The 16,483-nt window shown below is 34.8% G+C and overlaps 5 protein-coding genes and 1 long non-coding RNA gene across 6 annotated transcripts; 4 read left to right on the forward strand and 2 right to left on the reverse strand.

Moving 5' to 3' along the window:
- Positions 1–78: 78 nt before the first annotated feature.
- On the forward strand, positions 79–2,622 carry LOC149732709 (uncharacterized). The gene is made up of 3 exons (XR_016385523.1): positions 79–1,109; positions 1,166–1,203; positions 1,368–2,622. It is a non-coding gene; the product is annotated as an uncharacterized LOC149732709 (long non-coding RNA).
- A 22-nt stretch (positions 2,623–2,644) lies between these two features.
- On the reverse strand, positions 2,645–4,700 carry LOC149732710 (uncharacterized). The gene is made up of 2 exons (XM_089882655.1): positions 3,868–4,700; positions 2,645–3,812 (listed from the first exon to the last, which is right to left on the reverse strand). The coding sequence occupies exons 1-2, from the start codon at positions 4,002–4,004 to the stop codon at positions 2,876–2,878; spliced, it is 1,074 nt and encodes a 357-aa protein (XP_089738781.1). The 5' UTR covers positions 4,005–4,700; the 3' UTR covers positions 2,645–2,875.
- A 150-nt stretch (positions 4,701–4,850) lies between these two features.
- LOC149732711 (signal recognition particle subunit SRP54-like) lies at positions 4,851–7,268 on the forward strand. Its single transcript, XM_089882613.1, has one exon. The coding sequence runs from the start codon at positions 5,053–5,055 to the stop codon at positions 6,544–6,546; it is 1,494 nt and encodes a 497-aa protein (XP_089738739.1). The 5' UTR covers positions 4,851–5,052; the 3' UTR covers positions 6,547–7,268.
- LOC149732712 (B9 domain-containing protein 2-like) lies at positions 7,229–8,237 on the forward strand. Its single transcript, XM_089882648.1, has one exon. The coding sequence runs from the start codon at positions 7,229–7,231 to the stop codon at positions 7,793–7,795; it is 567 nt and encodes a 188-aa protein (XP_089738774.1). The 3' UTR covers positions 7,796–8,237.
- Positions 8,238–8,278: 41 nt separating this feature from the next.
- On the forward strand, positions 8,279–16,057 carry LOC149732713 (acetyl-coenzyme A transporter 1-like). Its single transcript, XM_089882610.1, has 10 exons — positions 8,279–8,518; positions 8,771–8,952; positions 9,195–9,366; positions 9,693–9,810; positions 10,164–10,360; positions 13,749–13,930; positions 14,114–14,234; positions 14,304–14,415; positions 14,684–14,790; positions 15,361–16,057. The coding sequence occupies exons 1-10, from the start codon at positions 8,279–8,281 to the stop codon at positions 15,520–15,522; spliced, it is 1,593 nt and encodes a 530-aa protein (XP_089738736.1). The 3' UTR covers positions 15,523–16,057.
- Positions 10,163–13,688, reverse strand: LOC149732714 (uncharacterized). The gene is made up of 7 exons (XM_089882634.1): positions 13,043–13,688; positions 12,538–12,616; positions 12,206–12,343; positions 11,900–12,058; positions 11,411–11,545; positions 11,237–11,349; positions 10,163–10,959 (listed from the first exon to the last, which is right to left on the reverse strand). The coding sequence occupies exons 1-7, from the start codon at positions 13,165–13,167 to the stop codon at positions 10,797–10,799; spliced, it is 912 nt and encodes a 303-aa protein (XP_089738760.1). The 5' UTR covers positions 13,168–13,688; the 3' UTR covers positions 10,163–10,796.
- Positions 16,058–16,483: the final 426 nt, after the last annotated feature.

Raw genomic sequence — 16,483 nt, forward strand, 5'->3', positions numbered from 1 at the left:
GAAATTACTTGGTAAGAGTAACGATGGCATGAATAACTCGGTAAAGTGGAAATTAAATGTCCACCGCGACAACTCACCCGCCGGGAGAAGAGAAACGATGTCGAAGCTAAATACGCGCTTGAACGAAAATCCAAAATCGCGAATCGTTGTGAACTAACTTAATTACGTCACAATCAGTCCGCTATTGAATTCTTCAAACTGATTGATCAGAGTGCTCACGTGACTGGCGCCTCGCGTCAGCTGACTATACTCCCGCCTTTCAATCAATTCCTCTGCGCATAAAACGCCTCTTCCAGCACAAAGCATGTTATACCACGTTCCAGTTTAGATGCAGTTGGATCCACACGCGCAGGTTACAAGTTGGAAGGTGTTAGCAAATTTTCTTGCTAGACTTAAGTTAAGTAATATTTCATTCCATTAGTATTCTAGTATGTCATACTATATCATATACTATTGCTTTATATTACTATATACAGGAATCTTACTGCACTACATTACATACAATAATACTATGCAAGTTTTGTGCCTTGTTTATTACTTTATTATAGTTAAGTTTATATTATTATCACATTCTGTTTCAGGACTCGCGATAGTTTTTATTACGTCACTCGCGACGTCACACGCAATATTTTGGTTCACAAACGCTGCGTTCCGTTACGTCACAAACCGACACAATCGTTTAAATTTCGCTCGCTACCGCTCACGTTAACGTTTCGTCATTAGTTTCGTTACGTCATAGCTGAACAACAGGCGACTGTTGTAGGCTTACGTTTTTTCATGGGGCCCCATGCGCGTTTTGCGTCGACGCACGGCACATTACTTGTATATTCTAAATTTATTTGCGTAATAAACGCGAAGTAAGAAGATCAAAGAACTGGTAAAGTATAAATCACAATTGGCATTATTACGTACATGAGCTGTTTTTTAGAAACATCGACGATGTGACGTCACGAAGTGGTGATGATGCAATAGAAGAACCCACTTTGTAAGTTCATTGTTTCGTAACAAACTTATATTGCTTTAAATAGAGTTTTACAGTTTGGTTTACAGAACATAGTATTTGACGTCACAGAGGATCAAGCCAGCCATGACACGAAGGAAGAATGAAGGTAATTATGACGTAATAACATACAAACTTGTATTCAACAATTATGTTTTTTTGCAGAAGAGCCAGCAAATAAAGGTACAGGTGAAAAGTGCAAGGTATTGTATATTATCTTTGTTTAGGATTTAGTAAAAACGATAACTTTTAAGTGATAAGGAATAAATTTAAATGTAGAAAAAACTTTTTATAATTAGTGTTTTTTTGCCTGTTACGAAACTTACGCATTCGGTATAACTTACGTAACTATCCTATACCTTTGCAGACAAAGAACAAAGACGAAGACACCGATAAAGGATACACGGTTTGAGGTTTGAGGTTTATTAGTATGAGTTGTATGCGTGTCTTGTCGTCTGCGCTGCTGTATTATTTTTCTGTTGGACCTAATGTTGCCAGCTATTTTTTGTTAGTCACTACTTTAGTGCATTTTGCAGTTCACTGAAATATATACAAAGAAACTATAGCGAACATCTTGCTGGATCAGATTTTGTTGTTGTACACTCTAGGGGGGCTATGGTATGTAACTTCTACGCTTGGTGAGAACGCTATATTGGTGCACAAATACTCTAGTAATATTACCACACAGTATGATATGCAAATACATTGGGTAATAACCGTTTTAAAAAATGTACACCAAAAACTCCCCACGTAACAATGGTTTTATATTTAAACGTGATGTAGCACGATTGGGACGATGGCCACGTCACAATTTTGCTACGACATCGATACGGTGGGTCAGAGCATTGTCATGACCCTGCGTTCGGAGCGGTAACGTCACTTTTGATTTCGATATATGTTACGGCCAGGTGGACGTCGCCGCCAGTGATGCTACGCTCAGATATTTAGGTCACTGTTAATGCGGTTCGCAACAACTTGGCGCGGTTTCATAACGGTCCATACGGTGCGTAACATCCGGACGGTATTACATTGAATAAAGATACGACGAGAGTATCGCGGTACCAACATGGCGAATTACCTTTTGATTGAGACATTCGGAGCTGTTAATGGCTTTGGCTCCTAGTCGTAGTACATTTAATATAGTGTACACTGCAGATGATTATCCTTCAGGATTTAAACTATACTTTCTTTGAAGATGTTTCAATGAACATGTCCGCGTTAATTACTTTTTAGACGCCTCCCCTTTTTTGAATGACTGAGCTGTTGTGTTTGTTGCATGTTTGGCACATTGTATCTCTGCACTCGTTGTACTATTTTTGTCTTTTTGATAGTGTGTTATTTGTATTATTTTGTCTATATAGGGGGTTCTTTAACCTGCGTGGACAGTAATATCCCGCAAGGGTTTCTCACCAGAGCAGAAACCCACTACCATTGGCTGGGGGCTTGTCGTGCCGTAGTGGCTTTCCACTAACGCCAGCCATATAAAATATGAAGGTATTTTAATCATGTTTCTATTTTTCAGAGACTTCTTCAACAGAACTATCACGTTTAGTTTATTTTGTGTAATTACCTTATTGTTGCAAAATAAAACCTCAACAGAACTTCATTTTTGCTTTAAGCCCTGAAACAATTTTATATATAACGTTTACTCGTATAAAGTACTGTTTTATTTTAAAATTCGGAGCAACGCTGGGCTATAGTATCGAATATGTCGCATTAAAAGATTATTCGATAATTCAAATTCCTTTTGCGTTGCGTCGCAAGGAAGTGGTATACGGCTATATACGCGATCGGACGTATATGTATAACCTTGCCTATAAAACATTACAAACATTAGCATTGTTTACATTGAAAACAAAGATCCTCAAAACCAACTTAAACGCCTGTGACCTGCACTTGTTCTTGTTCATCCAAACGTTTGCAACGGGTTGCTTCATTTGATATGGTTTTTATTTTCACCGCTTGCTGTTCAGCAGGAGGTGCAAACTTCCTGCTTTCCCTCGATCGGAATGACGCTAGGTTGGTTTCTCCTTCTAATGACATCCCATGCTCCCCACTGCATTTTGGCCCACACATGGGGAATATCCTTAACTTCCAATCTCGGAATGCGGCAACAACCAACAAAACATTAATCATGATGTTTAAAGCGTAAACAAGATCAGTAATAAGATTGGATTGATTGTTTACCGACAGTATTATGATAGCTGCAGTTATGTCATTGGATATACAAAGTGCTGCTATTATTGTGGTTCGCCTGAACAAGGGCATAAATCCTCGAATGCTGCTCGTTCCAACTGATCTGTGTTTCAGTAGTGGATAGAGAAACAAGCCACAGAGTAAAGCTTGAAACCCAACTGTAGATACGGCGAGTACGATCCATGGGATGTTTTCCGGGATAGTAGTTTTGTCTAAAACACATCCTCTTGCAGTCAGTCGGTAAAACCGAGTTGCACCAAACAATATTGTACACGTTATCTCGGCGACCAATATTAAAGCAAGAGTCGCCCAACTAAGGGTAGTTGTTACCATGGTTGTTAAATGACGCATCGCTTTATCAGAGTAACAGTAATTTTGCCTCGTCCAGAGAAACAGGTACACCAGTGAAATCGAAAATGCCGAAAAGATTAATCTAACAATCCATGTCACATTGCAGAAATCATGGGGCTCTCTTTGCAAGTACTGTGCTAGTAACTCGTAGTGGTCAGTGGCTAGCCGTCCCAAAAAGAAAACTGGTGCAAGAATTGACTGTACTCTCATTGCCACAGCATACTTGGCTGTGTTTCTCGAAGATTTACGTTTTGTCGAACTGTTATTACGCAGTAATGTCCGTTCGTCTCGAAGATTTACGTTTTGTCGAACTGTTATTACGCAGTAATGTCCGTTCATACCACAATAAACAGAATAAAATGTACAGAACAATAAGTGTTAGGAAAGAAGTCGTAATCTCCAATATAACTAAGCGAGTGGTGTCGAGATGTTCAGTAGTATTCGTTGCGTTTTCCATTTCATAAAAATAAGTTCCTGTTTGTTTTACAACATAACGAAAAATCCTGATCACAAATTATTTATGCTAAATGTTAAGTCAAATTTAAAAACCATAAAACATCTAGTATTCTTGTATATTAGTGACTATTAGATTTTTAAATTAAGCTTTACTAATACAACACTGTGTGATACTATCACAGTGGTCATGTAATGGTTAACGTACTAATTGCTGTTTTAACTGCTAACACCATACCACGCATTCTGACGAACATTAAGTCATATATATAGGCTATAGTAGGTTGGGGGAAGACAGGACACCTTTAGCCCATAATATCCTAACATCCTGATCTTGTTTTTAACAATTAACAACGGTCTATGGAAGTTCCCTGTAACGTACTAAAAGGTTTTATTGTTACAGATAGGCGGCATGTAGGTTGTACAATAACATGACGTTATTCATACCGGAGAGTTTTATCATAATATTGTATGGGTTACTCATGGTAAGGTGTTACCGTCGGAGGCTTAAATTGTAACCGTTGGCTAGGTTGGTAATTACGATGACGAAGCATCAAGTTATATACATAGTAGTTGGGGGAAAGATGGGACACCCTTTTATTCTAAACAAAAAATATTCCAAGAACTATAAAACTGCATCCTCACGACTGCCATATACCGTTCTTCATTGTTTAAAACACGATCAGGATATTTGGAAATTATATGCCAAAGATGTCCCATCTCCGACCACCGTCCCCGTTTTTACAACGGACAACTATAGAGATCCAGTCACGGATGAATGAGCACAAGCTTTTAACATCTGGCTAGGTTGTAACGTCATTCGTAACTGTTTATGATGGTGATGGAAGCGTTGGTTATGTAGTTTGCGTCTAAACTGGTACAGCTTGCTGCTTGTAAATGGTGTTTTACTGTTTCAGATTCAATTTTGTTAAAATATAAAAACGTTTTTTGTTTTTACTTTTTCCAACGAACGCAGGAAAATTAATGAATTTTTATAAGTTAGTTTTTCCTAACTAAATTTTCAACTGAAAAACAGACATTAGTGTTGCATCATGGTGTTAGCGGATTTAGGACGAAAAATTAACAACGCTCTACGATCGTTAAGCAATGCAACCATCATAAATGAAGAGGTTCTGCAGTCCATGCTAAGTGAAATCTGCAGAGCTCTTTTGGAATCTGATGTTAACATTCGTCTTGTGAAAAAGCTGAGAGAAAATGTGCGTTCGGCTATTGACTTTGATGAGATGGCATCAGGTTTAAACAAGAGGAAAATGATACAGTCGGCTGTTTTCAGGGAGCTGGTTAAGCTGGTTGATCCCGGAGTCAAAGCATGGCAACCTACTAAAGGAAAACCAAATGTTATTATGTTCGTCGGTCTTCAAGGTAGTGGTAAAACTACGACATGTACCAAGTTGGCTTATTATTATCAACGGAAGAACTGGAAAACCTGTTTGATTTGTGCAGATACTTTCAGAGCTGGTGCTTTCGATCAGTTAAAACAAAACGCAACCAAAGCAAGGATTCCTTTTTATGGTTCGTACACAGAAGCTGATCCTGTGGTTATTGCCAGTGAAGGTGTGGAAACATTTAAAGAAGAGAACTTTGAAATTATTATCGTAGATACCAGTGGCAGACACAAGCAAGAAGATTCTCTCTTTGAGGAAATGCTCCAGGTCTACAATGCAGTGGCCCCTGATAATGTTATCTTCGTTATGGATGCCTCTATTGGTCAAGCTTGTGAGGGCCAAGCACGGGCTTTTAAAGAAAAGGTCGACGTGGCTTCAGTTATTGTTACAAAACTTGACGGTCACGCTAAAGGTGGAGGTGCCCTCAGTGCAGTTGCAGCAACTCAGTCCCCGATTATTTTCATTGGTACTGGTGAACACATTGATGATTTTGAAATGTTTAAAACTCAGCCTTTTGTGAGAAAACTTCTAAATATGGGAGACATTGAGGGACTTATTGATAAAGTGAATGAACTAAAACTGGACGACAATGAAGAGTTGCTGGATAAATTAAAGCATGGACAATTCACACTAAGAGACATGTACGAACAGTTTCAAAACATTATGAAGATGGGACCTTTTAGCCAGATTATGAGCATGATACCTGGGTTCAATGATTTTATGACGAAGGGGCATGAAAAGGACTCTACGGAAAGACTTAAGCGACTGATGACCATCATGGACAGCATGACAGATGAGGAATTGGATCATAAAGATGGTGCAAAGTTGTTCTCAAAAAATCCGAGCAGAGTGGCTCGTGTTGCAAGAGGTTCTGGCACTTTGCCAAAGGAAGTAAATGAGTTACTTGGCCAGCACGGAAAGTTTGCACAGATGGTGAAGAAAATGGGTGGCATGAAAGGACTTTTTAAACCTGGGGGCATGGACAAAAACGTTAACCCATCTCAAATGGCAAGGCTTAATGGTCAAATGGCAAAGCTTATGGATCCTCGTGTATTACAACAAATGGGTGGCATGAACGGATTACAAAATATGATGAGACAGTTTCAAGGTGGCGGAAATCCTCTTGGTGGTATGAAATAGTGACAAACATTTGCAACGTTGTTGTGTATTCCTGCCCAAGTTTAATTTGCATAAATTAAACAATTGTTCAATTGTCGGCAATTTCAATTCTTCCAAATAATTAGGAATATTGTCCATGGACTGTTATTGTATTTTTTTCACTGTTTTTACTTGTTTTATTGATATGCCTTGCAAGAATGTACAGATCCTGGGTTTGGTGGATAAGGAAGATTTATTTTCGGCCGCATTTTCAATGTTTTGTATACTTCCATTTTGTTTTCTGTGTTTTTGGAAGATGTTTGCCACACAGACAAGAAATTGTTGAAGGCCAGACTTTTGTTTTTGAAATCACACCATGTATATACATTGTATAATTTTGACGAAATGATAGATTGTTTTCTATTGTGCAATATTGTGGTGTTGGAGGGATAAAAAGTGGTTTATAAACTGAAATTCTGTATTGAAAAACTTGTCCATCTATATCACATTTTTAAATAACTTGGGTATATACTGATGTAACATAACAATTTGTGTGCATGAAACTACATATTGTTTTTTTTTTGAAAGAGTTTTGGTTAAATATTTAATATGGCGCCGCATGAACTAATTTTAGTACGTTTGTATTTTATTTTTCTGTGGTTGCTTGAAAGGATATAATATTGAATCATAGAATTGTGCTATTTACCAATGGCCACTTTTTTGAATGAAAATGTCAGTTAAACTTGTCGGTTTTACAGATAAAATGGCTGAGGTTCATATTATAGGGCAACTTATAGGTGCAAGTGAGTTCCCAAGTCACAGTCTGTTTTGTAAGTGGGGACTACATGCAGGAGGAGCGTGGAAACTAATTGCTGGGCTCAAAGGAGGTCAAACACATGTAGACAACCCGGAAAATGAGGAACATGCGTACTGGAGTCATCCAATTGATGTTCATTATGCTACAAAAGGCCTGCAAGGATGGCCAAGGCTACACCTCCAGGTTTGGCATCAGGACATACATGGGAGGAATGAACTGTACGGCTATGGTTTTGTGCATGTTCCTTCATCACCAGGCTGTCATGATATAGAGTGCGTAACATGGAAGCCTAATGGAACTTTTCAGGAAGAAATGATGCAGCAGTTTGTTGGTGGTTGTCCTCAGTTGAAAAACCCAGATCTGGTTTACGCTGGTGCTGACCGGTATAAACTGCACACAACAGCTATGGGCAAAGTACAAATCAGACTTAATGTTATACTGAGAAATTTTGACAAATATGGAGTAGAATGTTGAAATCTATAGATGCCTTATGTACTAAAGATCTAAATCCACTAATAATAATGGTAACAGTTCTTATAGGCCTACTGGTAGTCAAGTCAATACAAAAAAATACCCACTGTACCAGTAGTGTAGTGCATATACACTTATGTTATTTTATTTATGTTAATTTTATAACTTACAAGGTACAGAGACCAACGTTTTTATTGTTCCTCAATTTTATACTTTATTTGCTATATAACTACTAAGCTACATTCCTTTTCATCTATACTGTATTAAAAGATGCTTTAAATGGTTGATATAGTTGATAGTTTTGTAATAACTGTAGTTCATATTTTTTCTGCTATTTTTACAAGGTATTATGGTTATCAGTTATCACTTTTATTTATATTATTAGATTACGACATATAATACATTATATTGTTGCTATGTTGCTATTTTTGTATGCATTCTTAGACTCATGTCTAGTTCTCTAGGATATATTTTATATAATTAAAAATGAACAACACTGGCACAAGATCTCGCTCCAAGAACAGAGAAAATAATTTAGAATCCCAAAACTCAAATTCACTGGACATGCCTTTTAATTCTGAACGAGATATAAACAATACCAGGACACCAACTTCGAAAATGCACTGGTGGTATGAAGACAGGTCCAGTGTCCTACTTTTGCTGTTCCTGTATGTTCTGCAGGGAATTCCTCTTGGACTAGCTGGCAGTATTCCAATGCTATTAGCGGTAATCAAAGCCTTTTTTTAAATTGAATTCTTTTTTTCAATACTAGTTGTAAAAGTTAGAGAAATTAAATGCATGCTTGATTGATTGAATGTGAATGTAACTTGCTTTATCCTCGCTTGGCCAGAAAACGACACTCGTATAACACATGTCTTGCCCAAGGACACATACGTCCAAAATGATTATTCATTAGATTTACTACATTCGTATCTTGTCTTCAAAAACGAACTCATACTTTTTCTTTTTTATTTACAGTCGAAAAGTGTAGACTACAAGCAGCAAGCTCTCTTCAGTTTTGTGTTTTGGCCATTTAGTATAAAGCTGTTGTGGGCACCTATAGTAGATGGAGCTTATATACAAAGTATTGGAAGACGAAAAACATGGCTAGTTCCAACTCAATACGTGATTGGTACAATCATGTTCATTCTCTCATACAAGTATGGTTATTTTTTAAAATATATGTTTTTTTTGTTATTTTTTGGGTGGTAATTTTGTTTCTTTGGGGGGTGGTTTGTGGTAATTTTTTTTTTTTAGGGTGATCTTTAATGTTAATTAGTGATCTTTAATTTTAATTTTTTGATGAATAAATATTATATATATATATATATATATATATATATCTCTATGTTTAAATGGAAACCATATTTCTAAAACTAACATTACCAAATTTTTCATTTAGATTAGACGCCATAATGGGAGGTCCTGAACCTGATGTATGGAATCTTACAGTTTGCTTTTTTATTTTAAACTTTTGCGCCGCCACACAAGATATTGCAGTCGATGGATGGGCACTTACAATGTTGTCTAAGAAAAATGTTGGACTTGCTTCAACTTGTAACTCAGTGGGACAGGTAGGTGCAATTTAATTTTGTAACAAATCTATTACTATATTTCATGCTATAAATGTTCATCTAATTGACCTAACATAATTTCCTGCTTTCTAACGGTACTTAATTGTATTTCCTGCTTTAAAATAAAACAGAAAACAACTGTCTGTTCGTCTGTTTTTATCTGCGGTAAAATTGCTTATAACAATAGCCTATTACATAACTGGTATGAAAAATTTCATGTAAATTTATATAAAAAAGTTTTTCATAATTTGTTTTAAACTTTTACGTAAAATATTTACATACCACGAGTCACGACTGTAAAAAACTAATTCTTAAATTGATCGCAGACTGCAGGTTATTTCCTTGGTTATGTTGTTTTCCTTGCATTGGAATCTGCAGACTTTTGTAACAAGTATTTTAGATCGGCAGATTCTCATAAAGAGGAAGGTCTTGTTAATTTATCTGGTGAGTGACTGTGTTGTTATCATTGTTTTTTTGCTCCTAAATTGCTTCATATTTAACAGTTAGTAGCTACTAAAGTAAAGTTCTAGATCTATAAATTTGGCAGATTTTTCAGCATTTTAGTTGTGTCTCGTATTATTTTGTAAGACCAAATAGTAATACCAAGAACAAGTTTTCAGCATCAGAAAATGACTCATATATATTTATATATATATATGTATTTATATATATATATACAGAGAGAGGAAGATGTATACATACAATATTTTGATCTTTTTTTCACAAAAAATGATCTTCAAGCATAAAACAAAGGGTTTGAAGTTTAATAATAACTTAATTCCTTCTTCTTATCACAGGGTTTATGTACTTCTGGGCAATTGTGTTTATTATAACCACCACGCTAGTAATGATATTTAAGAAAGAAGATGCTCAAAATACATCAGAAATAAACGATACTGCTTCAAAAGGTGTTGTGTCTACTTACAAGTTGCTTTTTAAGATCATTTGTTTGCCAAACGTGCTTCAATATGTTGTTATCTTATTAACAGCAAAGGTGAGCCTTTTTGGGTTGTTTGTGATAGTTTGTACTTTGTGTCATAGTTTAAGATTTTTGTTTGTTTGTATTCAAATGTTAGGGAATGACGCAGAATCACATGTAACACATGTACAGAATAATAGATAATGGTAAATTTGACCCTTAATTGTTGAAAATAGCATATGTAATGTAAAATATAATACAAAAACACCCTTTATACGAATTAAAACTGTATTGAAATTCGTAAACCATAATGTAAATTTAATAACAACACAATAACTATTACATAGTTTGCAATAACACCACCTTTGCAAGGTAATTAAATTGGGTAAGTAATTGAATAATCTATCACGAAACAAAAACAATTGTCACAAAAAAATCGGTAATTGCAAATTTCATCACACAACAATTTAATTGCTGGTAAATAATGTAAATCCACAAGCACAATTTTGTCTTAATTTGCCCACTTCTGGTCATATACAAGAGGGTAGAACTGCCCACCGAGTTTCTCTCCTTTGGACATGATATTTGTTCCTTCTAATAAACAACCATCACCTGACGATCTTACCCCATCAGCAATATAGTTTACCACAGCAGCTCTGCGTGGTTGGTCAGACCTATAGTAAAGACATGTTACAGATTTCTGTATTAATATCAAGGTTTTTTTTTAAATGTGTTTAAATGTACAGAGTTTTAAAATTCTAAACAAAGTAAAAGTCTGGCTTGTCAAAATTTTACTCCGGTAAAAAATGTTTTGATTTTCAAAATCCCCAAAAAACGAAAATTCTTGCTTTTTGAAATTCTGGTCAAGTAAAAAAAAAGTCTTGCTTTACAAAATTGAATGTAGATTTTGTATGCAATTCACAAGAGTCCTCTATTAGTCTGACTACAAACCTGTTAGGATACGAACCATGCACCGCAAGTGGGTGATGGAAACTTACTTCTCCCCTCTTTAACTTACAAGGTGTTGGAAAAAACTTCTGTTTCTCATCCTCAGTTAGTATGGTCTGCAAGTTAAAAAAACTCTTACTGATCAAATTTTGTTATCATTTGTTTAAATATTCCCACCTTAATCGATTCCATGTTCTTAAAGTTAAAATCTGTCACTGGTAGTGGTTTACCATCTCTGTTCCATCTATGTGATCCCGGTATGTAATGAATGCAACCATTCTCTTCAGTTTGATCATCCAATGCTATGTGGATCTAAAAAAATTGTTTACACTTTTACTTGTAAAATTTTGGTACAGATATATTTATATTAATGTTATTTAATACGAGACAGTTAATTAGCATTCGACTAAAGTTGTTTTCTTAACTTGTTCATTGAGGTAATGTAAAGATCATTTGTTTAAAGGTCTTTTGTAACAAAAACGACTTTTTTTGTATAAGGTTATACTAAAATGTGTACAGGCTGGATTAGGAAACTGCATATTAAAAAAAATTATTGATTTGCATAATGGACATGCTTACAAATATTAGTTTATTTTATTACTTGTCGTTTCAGATTATTATTTAACTGTTACAAGCAGTAATGTAAAATTATTTGCAATAATATACAGTTAAGTGCTTCATAGGATATGTCCTGGTCCAATAGCTATAATCCTGATGCCAGGCCACACAACCACCATATTTGGCAGGCTTAGCAAACAGCTGGTCATGCCAGAAACGAACTGAGCATTCCACATTATCTCCACTGATTAGTTGCGACGATGGTACCTTTGCAAAAATTTGTTTAATTTTTTTTCCAAAAAAAATTGATTTTTAAAAGTTATGATAAAAACACAGTATCATCTAAAAAAACTTTCTGTAGCATCTTAATGAACTGGGTTAAATTTTAATTTAAAGTGAAAGTTTTTTACTCACACAAATAGCAGGGTGATATATTAAGTCATGAAATGCTCTAGTTATTCTCCAGTGTCCAAGTGCATGCATTAATACGTTATTTGAATCCCCAGTTTGGTTTTTGTGGAATTCGTAAAAATATGGATGTCCGTCACTTTCCTTGTTACAAAATATAGACTGTGTTATGATTGTAAAACACAAGTTTGGTTTAAACTTTACTTTTAATATTGTAACAACTAACAAGTGTATATTTAACATTTTAGAAATTGTATTTTTGGAACATAAGTTATCAGTAAATGTATCATTATGTTTGTTTTCAATAATTAGGAAAATTACTGTTTACAAGTATTTACAATAAACTTTTTGTAATCCTCCAGCAATAAATCGCATTCTTCATCATTAAGAACTTTAATCGGTGCAAGAAAACCATTCCTACAAAGCAACAAAGTTACATAAACTTAAAAAAAGGAATATATATACCCTTTTTAAGATTGTAATATATTTTTCCAACAAAGGAAAAAAAAACATGGACAACCACCCAATATAGGGATACCCATTCTTACAAAGCAACAACTTGAAACAAAATTACAAAAATCGCAGTTTTGTGACAAAAAACGTACTTGTTTTGGTAAAAATGTATAAAAAAAAAAAAAAATGTTTGGTAAAAATGTATAAAAAAAATACGAACAGCTGTCTCCTAAAAAGATTAATAAGTATATCTAAAATTTTCCCAGTAAAATCCTCTAGGAATATTTAGTTTATTACAATATGTATAGATCACATAATACAGAAACCAAAAGCATTGTCATAACACCGTATCAAACATACACTACTAAACTATAACCATACACCACCAACCTGAAATACTGGTCTATCTGTGTCTGTGCGAGTTTAAATTTCCTCCAATCAGTTGCTTGTGTAGGTTTCTGTATAAATAACCCCGTATCTTGTTGTACAGTGCTCCAATCTAAATCCTCAGTCATTTTATTACAACAACAGTAATATTAGTTTTAACTACAACTCAATATATACTGAGCTGTAATACCTTTATACAAGTAAAAACCCTGAGGCCGAATTAAATTTAAATTTCACTTTCTGCAAAATTTAAGCACAAACAAGCTTGTAAAAGCCAAATTTACATAAAATGCAATTTTCTTTATTTTCTTTGCAACTCATAAATTAAACATACGGAAATTACTTGATCTTAAAAACTGTGTTTCATTTCAAGATTAAATCATTTTATTCCAACGTCCAACTTATCAAATGTTTGTAGTCGAAAAGCAAGTTGTTTAAATGATCCTCACATTTGTTAATAATTAAACTCACGAATACACCTCTAATTATATTGTGCGGATACACTAAAGCAGTTGCTGTCAGTTCACATAAATTATAAGTCAAATTTTGTGTTTTTCTGTTGTCTTTGTCTGGATGGCATACAAAATGTTAGTGTAGTTATTTTACATTAATTACCAGGAGAACATTTTTAATATTTTCGCTACCGTAATCGAATAGACAAGTTAAGTTATTATTCTTAATAATATAATCTTGTCTTTTTCTTCATTAGATTGGTTTTGCATCTGAATCAATAGTTGCATTGAAGCTAATAGAATGTGGAATACACAAGGAAACTTTAGCTTTGCTTGCAATACCCCTTACACCATTACAAATTGCCCTACCTGTTATCATTGCAAAATATACCTCAGGCCCACGACCATTGGACATTTTTCTGAAAGCAATTCGTTATAGGTATACCGCATGTATTTATGTTAAATTTAAGTTTTTATTGTATTTGTTAGGCTGGTACACTACCATAGCTTTGTTTATTTAAATTATTGAGTCCACTTAACACACAAAGATAGACCTATAAAGGAAATTTCCTAACTGTGATACTTTCAAAGCAAACTTTAATTAATATTATTTTCCCTGCAGGCTCATTTTTACCTTGTTGTTTGCTGCATTTGTTCATTACACTCCTTCATTTAAGCTGGAAGATGGTACATTCCCATATTATTATTTTGCTGCAGTGCTAATTATGTATTGTTTCCACCAGGTAAATATGTTCCCATAGTAATTTTTTAATGATCACCTTCCAACTCTATGTATTGTTTATGTTAAACAGGTTACATTGTACAGTATGTTTGTAGCAGTAATGGCATTCAATGCTAAAATTAGTGACCCTCATATTGGTGGAACATATATGACTTTACTCAACACAGTTGCAAATCTAGGAGGTAAGTATGAATTATGTATACACAAACAAGTATAGTAGGGTAGTAGGGAAGATGGGACACCTTTAGCTCGTAATATTCAAATATCCTGATCTTGTTTTAAACAATTACTAACGATCTATGGAGGTCGTGAGGGTATGGTTTTATAATTCTTTGAATGTTCTTTTTTTACCACCAAGTTGGACAAGAAAATAGAATGAAAAGGTGTCTCATCTTACCCCGCCTCACTATGAAACTACACAACTACATTTAATTACACCGTGCTTTGTAGGTAACTGGCCAAGTACATTAGCACTCTGGTATGTTGATGCTTTAACAACAACTAACTGTGTTGGAGGAACTTCAAATCTTGTTTATTGTAGCAAGGAGGATAAAGCAGTAAGTGGATTGCTATATTAATAATAAAGGAATACTTTTGTCAGAAATATTAGTTTTATGAGTGGTCATTTATACCGATGCTGTAGCACAGTTGTTGAAGTCCTTGCTCTAAACCCAGAGGTATCAGGTTTAATTTGGTGGCCCTTCTGTGGGTGTGTGTACTCAGGCAACAAACTTTCACTGGCCTTTCGCAAAGATACTTGAAGGTCATACCTACATAAGTTGTATGAAGGTACCTCCTCTGTAACCCAGTGGTAATGGGTTCAAGGCTCTTTGTTGCCAACATTGTGGGTCTATTTGTCCTTGGGCAGGACACTTAATGGCAATTGCTCCAACCCAGTGGTCACTAATGGTTTGTCAAAATTATCAGCCAAACATTGAAAAAATGAAAAAAAAATCTGAAAAAAATAATTACTCACAAAGTAACATACTTGGTAACTTGTAAGCTGGCACAAGGTGTATAAAGCAGAACACCTATGTTATAACGACTGTCGTTTTCCGACCACGCAAGGATAAAGTAAGTTACATCCATACTTGTAAAATCTTGATGTACCACAATTGAATTTCCAGGTTTGTGAAACAGCTGGTGGTTTGTGTGTTACCACGGTTGATGGTTATTATGTGGAAGCGGTTCTATGTCTTATACTTGGCATTCTATGGTTAATATGGAAGTCAGATTCAACTCGTAAATTACAAAATGTTGATCCAGAAAGATGGCGTTGTCCAAGATGATGAATTGTATTTTAACTGAAACTGTTTACACTTCAGTGTAGATTTTATATGAAAGCAAAATAGTAAATAAGAAAATAGCAAAATGTGGAATATTTGTTTAATATTTTTCGTTTCAACATTTACCTGCATTGCAGTGTATAATGTTCACTGCAAAATATTTTTTTGTGCTGCAAATGTTTCAGCTAACATTTTTATTTAAATTTTTGGTGAGCCTATTGCAATAAAAGGTAAATGCAGCATCAGTGTATGTTGTACAAATCCCCTGCCTTTGATGTTTGGTGTGACTTCCATGACAATTTAATACCAAGTGATTTTTTTTACTATGCACTGCCCATGTGTATAAAGTTAAGATTTGTTGTGTTTGAGCTGCTAGAATACCTGTTTTCATGTCCTTAACGTTTAGTGCAATGTTTTTAAAGCTTTGGTACTGTTTCAACAAAAGAAGAATTTAAGTTGTTGTTCTTATTAGTGATAAAGTTGTTACATAGTATTGTTCCAATTTTATATTTGCATAATAAAAGGGTGTGGGAATATACACAGCAGAACTTTACTTTAATTTTATACGTTTAGGTATGGGCAATTAGCATGTCCAATAAGAGGGCATACCTATCATATATATATAGTCCAGCGGGGGAAGATGGGACACTTTTAACACATAATATCCAAATATCCTGATCGTGTTTTAAACAATTAACAACCGTCTATGAAAGTCGTGAAGATACGATTTAATAAGTTTTGATACTCTTTGTTTACTACTTAATGAGACCAGTAAATAGAATGAAAAGTTGTTTCATCTTCCCCCACTCTATAGCACATAATATCCGAATAATCTGATCACGTTTTAAACAAATAACAACGGTCTATAGGAGTCGTAAGGATGTGTTTTATAATTCATTGAATGTTCTTTGTTTACTTTCAAATGGGCCGAGAAAATAGAATTAACAAATGTACCATCTTCCCC

The sequence above is a fragment of the Ciona robusta genome, chromosome 8 (assembly GCF_009617815.1).
Source record: "Ciona robusta chromosome 8, ASM961781v2".
In the NCBI taxonomy this organism is placed as follows: domain Eukaryota; kingdom Metazoa; phylum Chordata; class Ascidiacea; order Phlebobranchia; family Cionidae; genus Ciona; species Ciona robusta.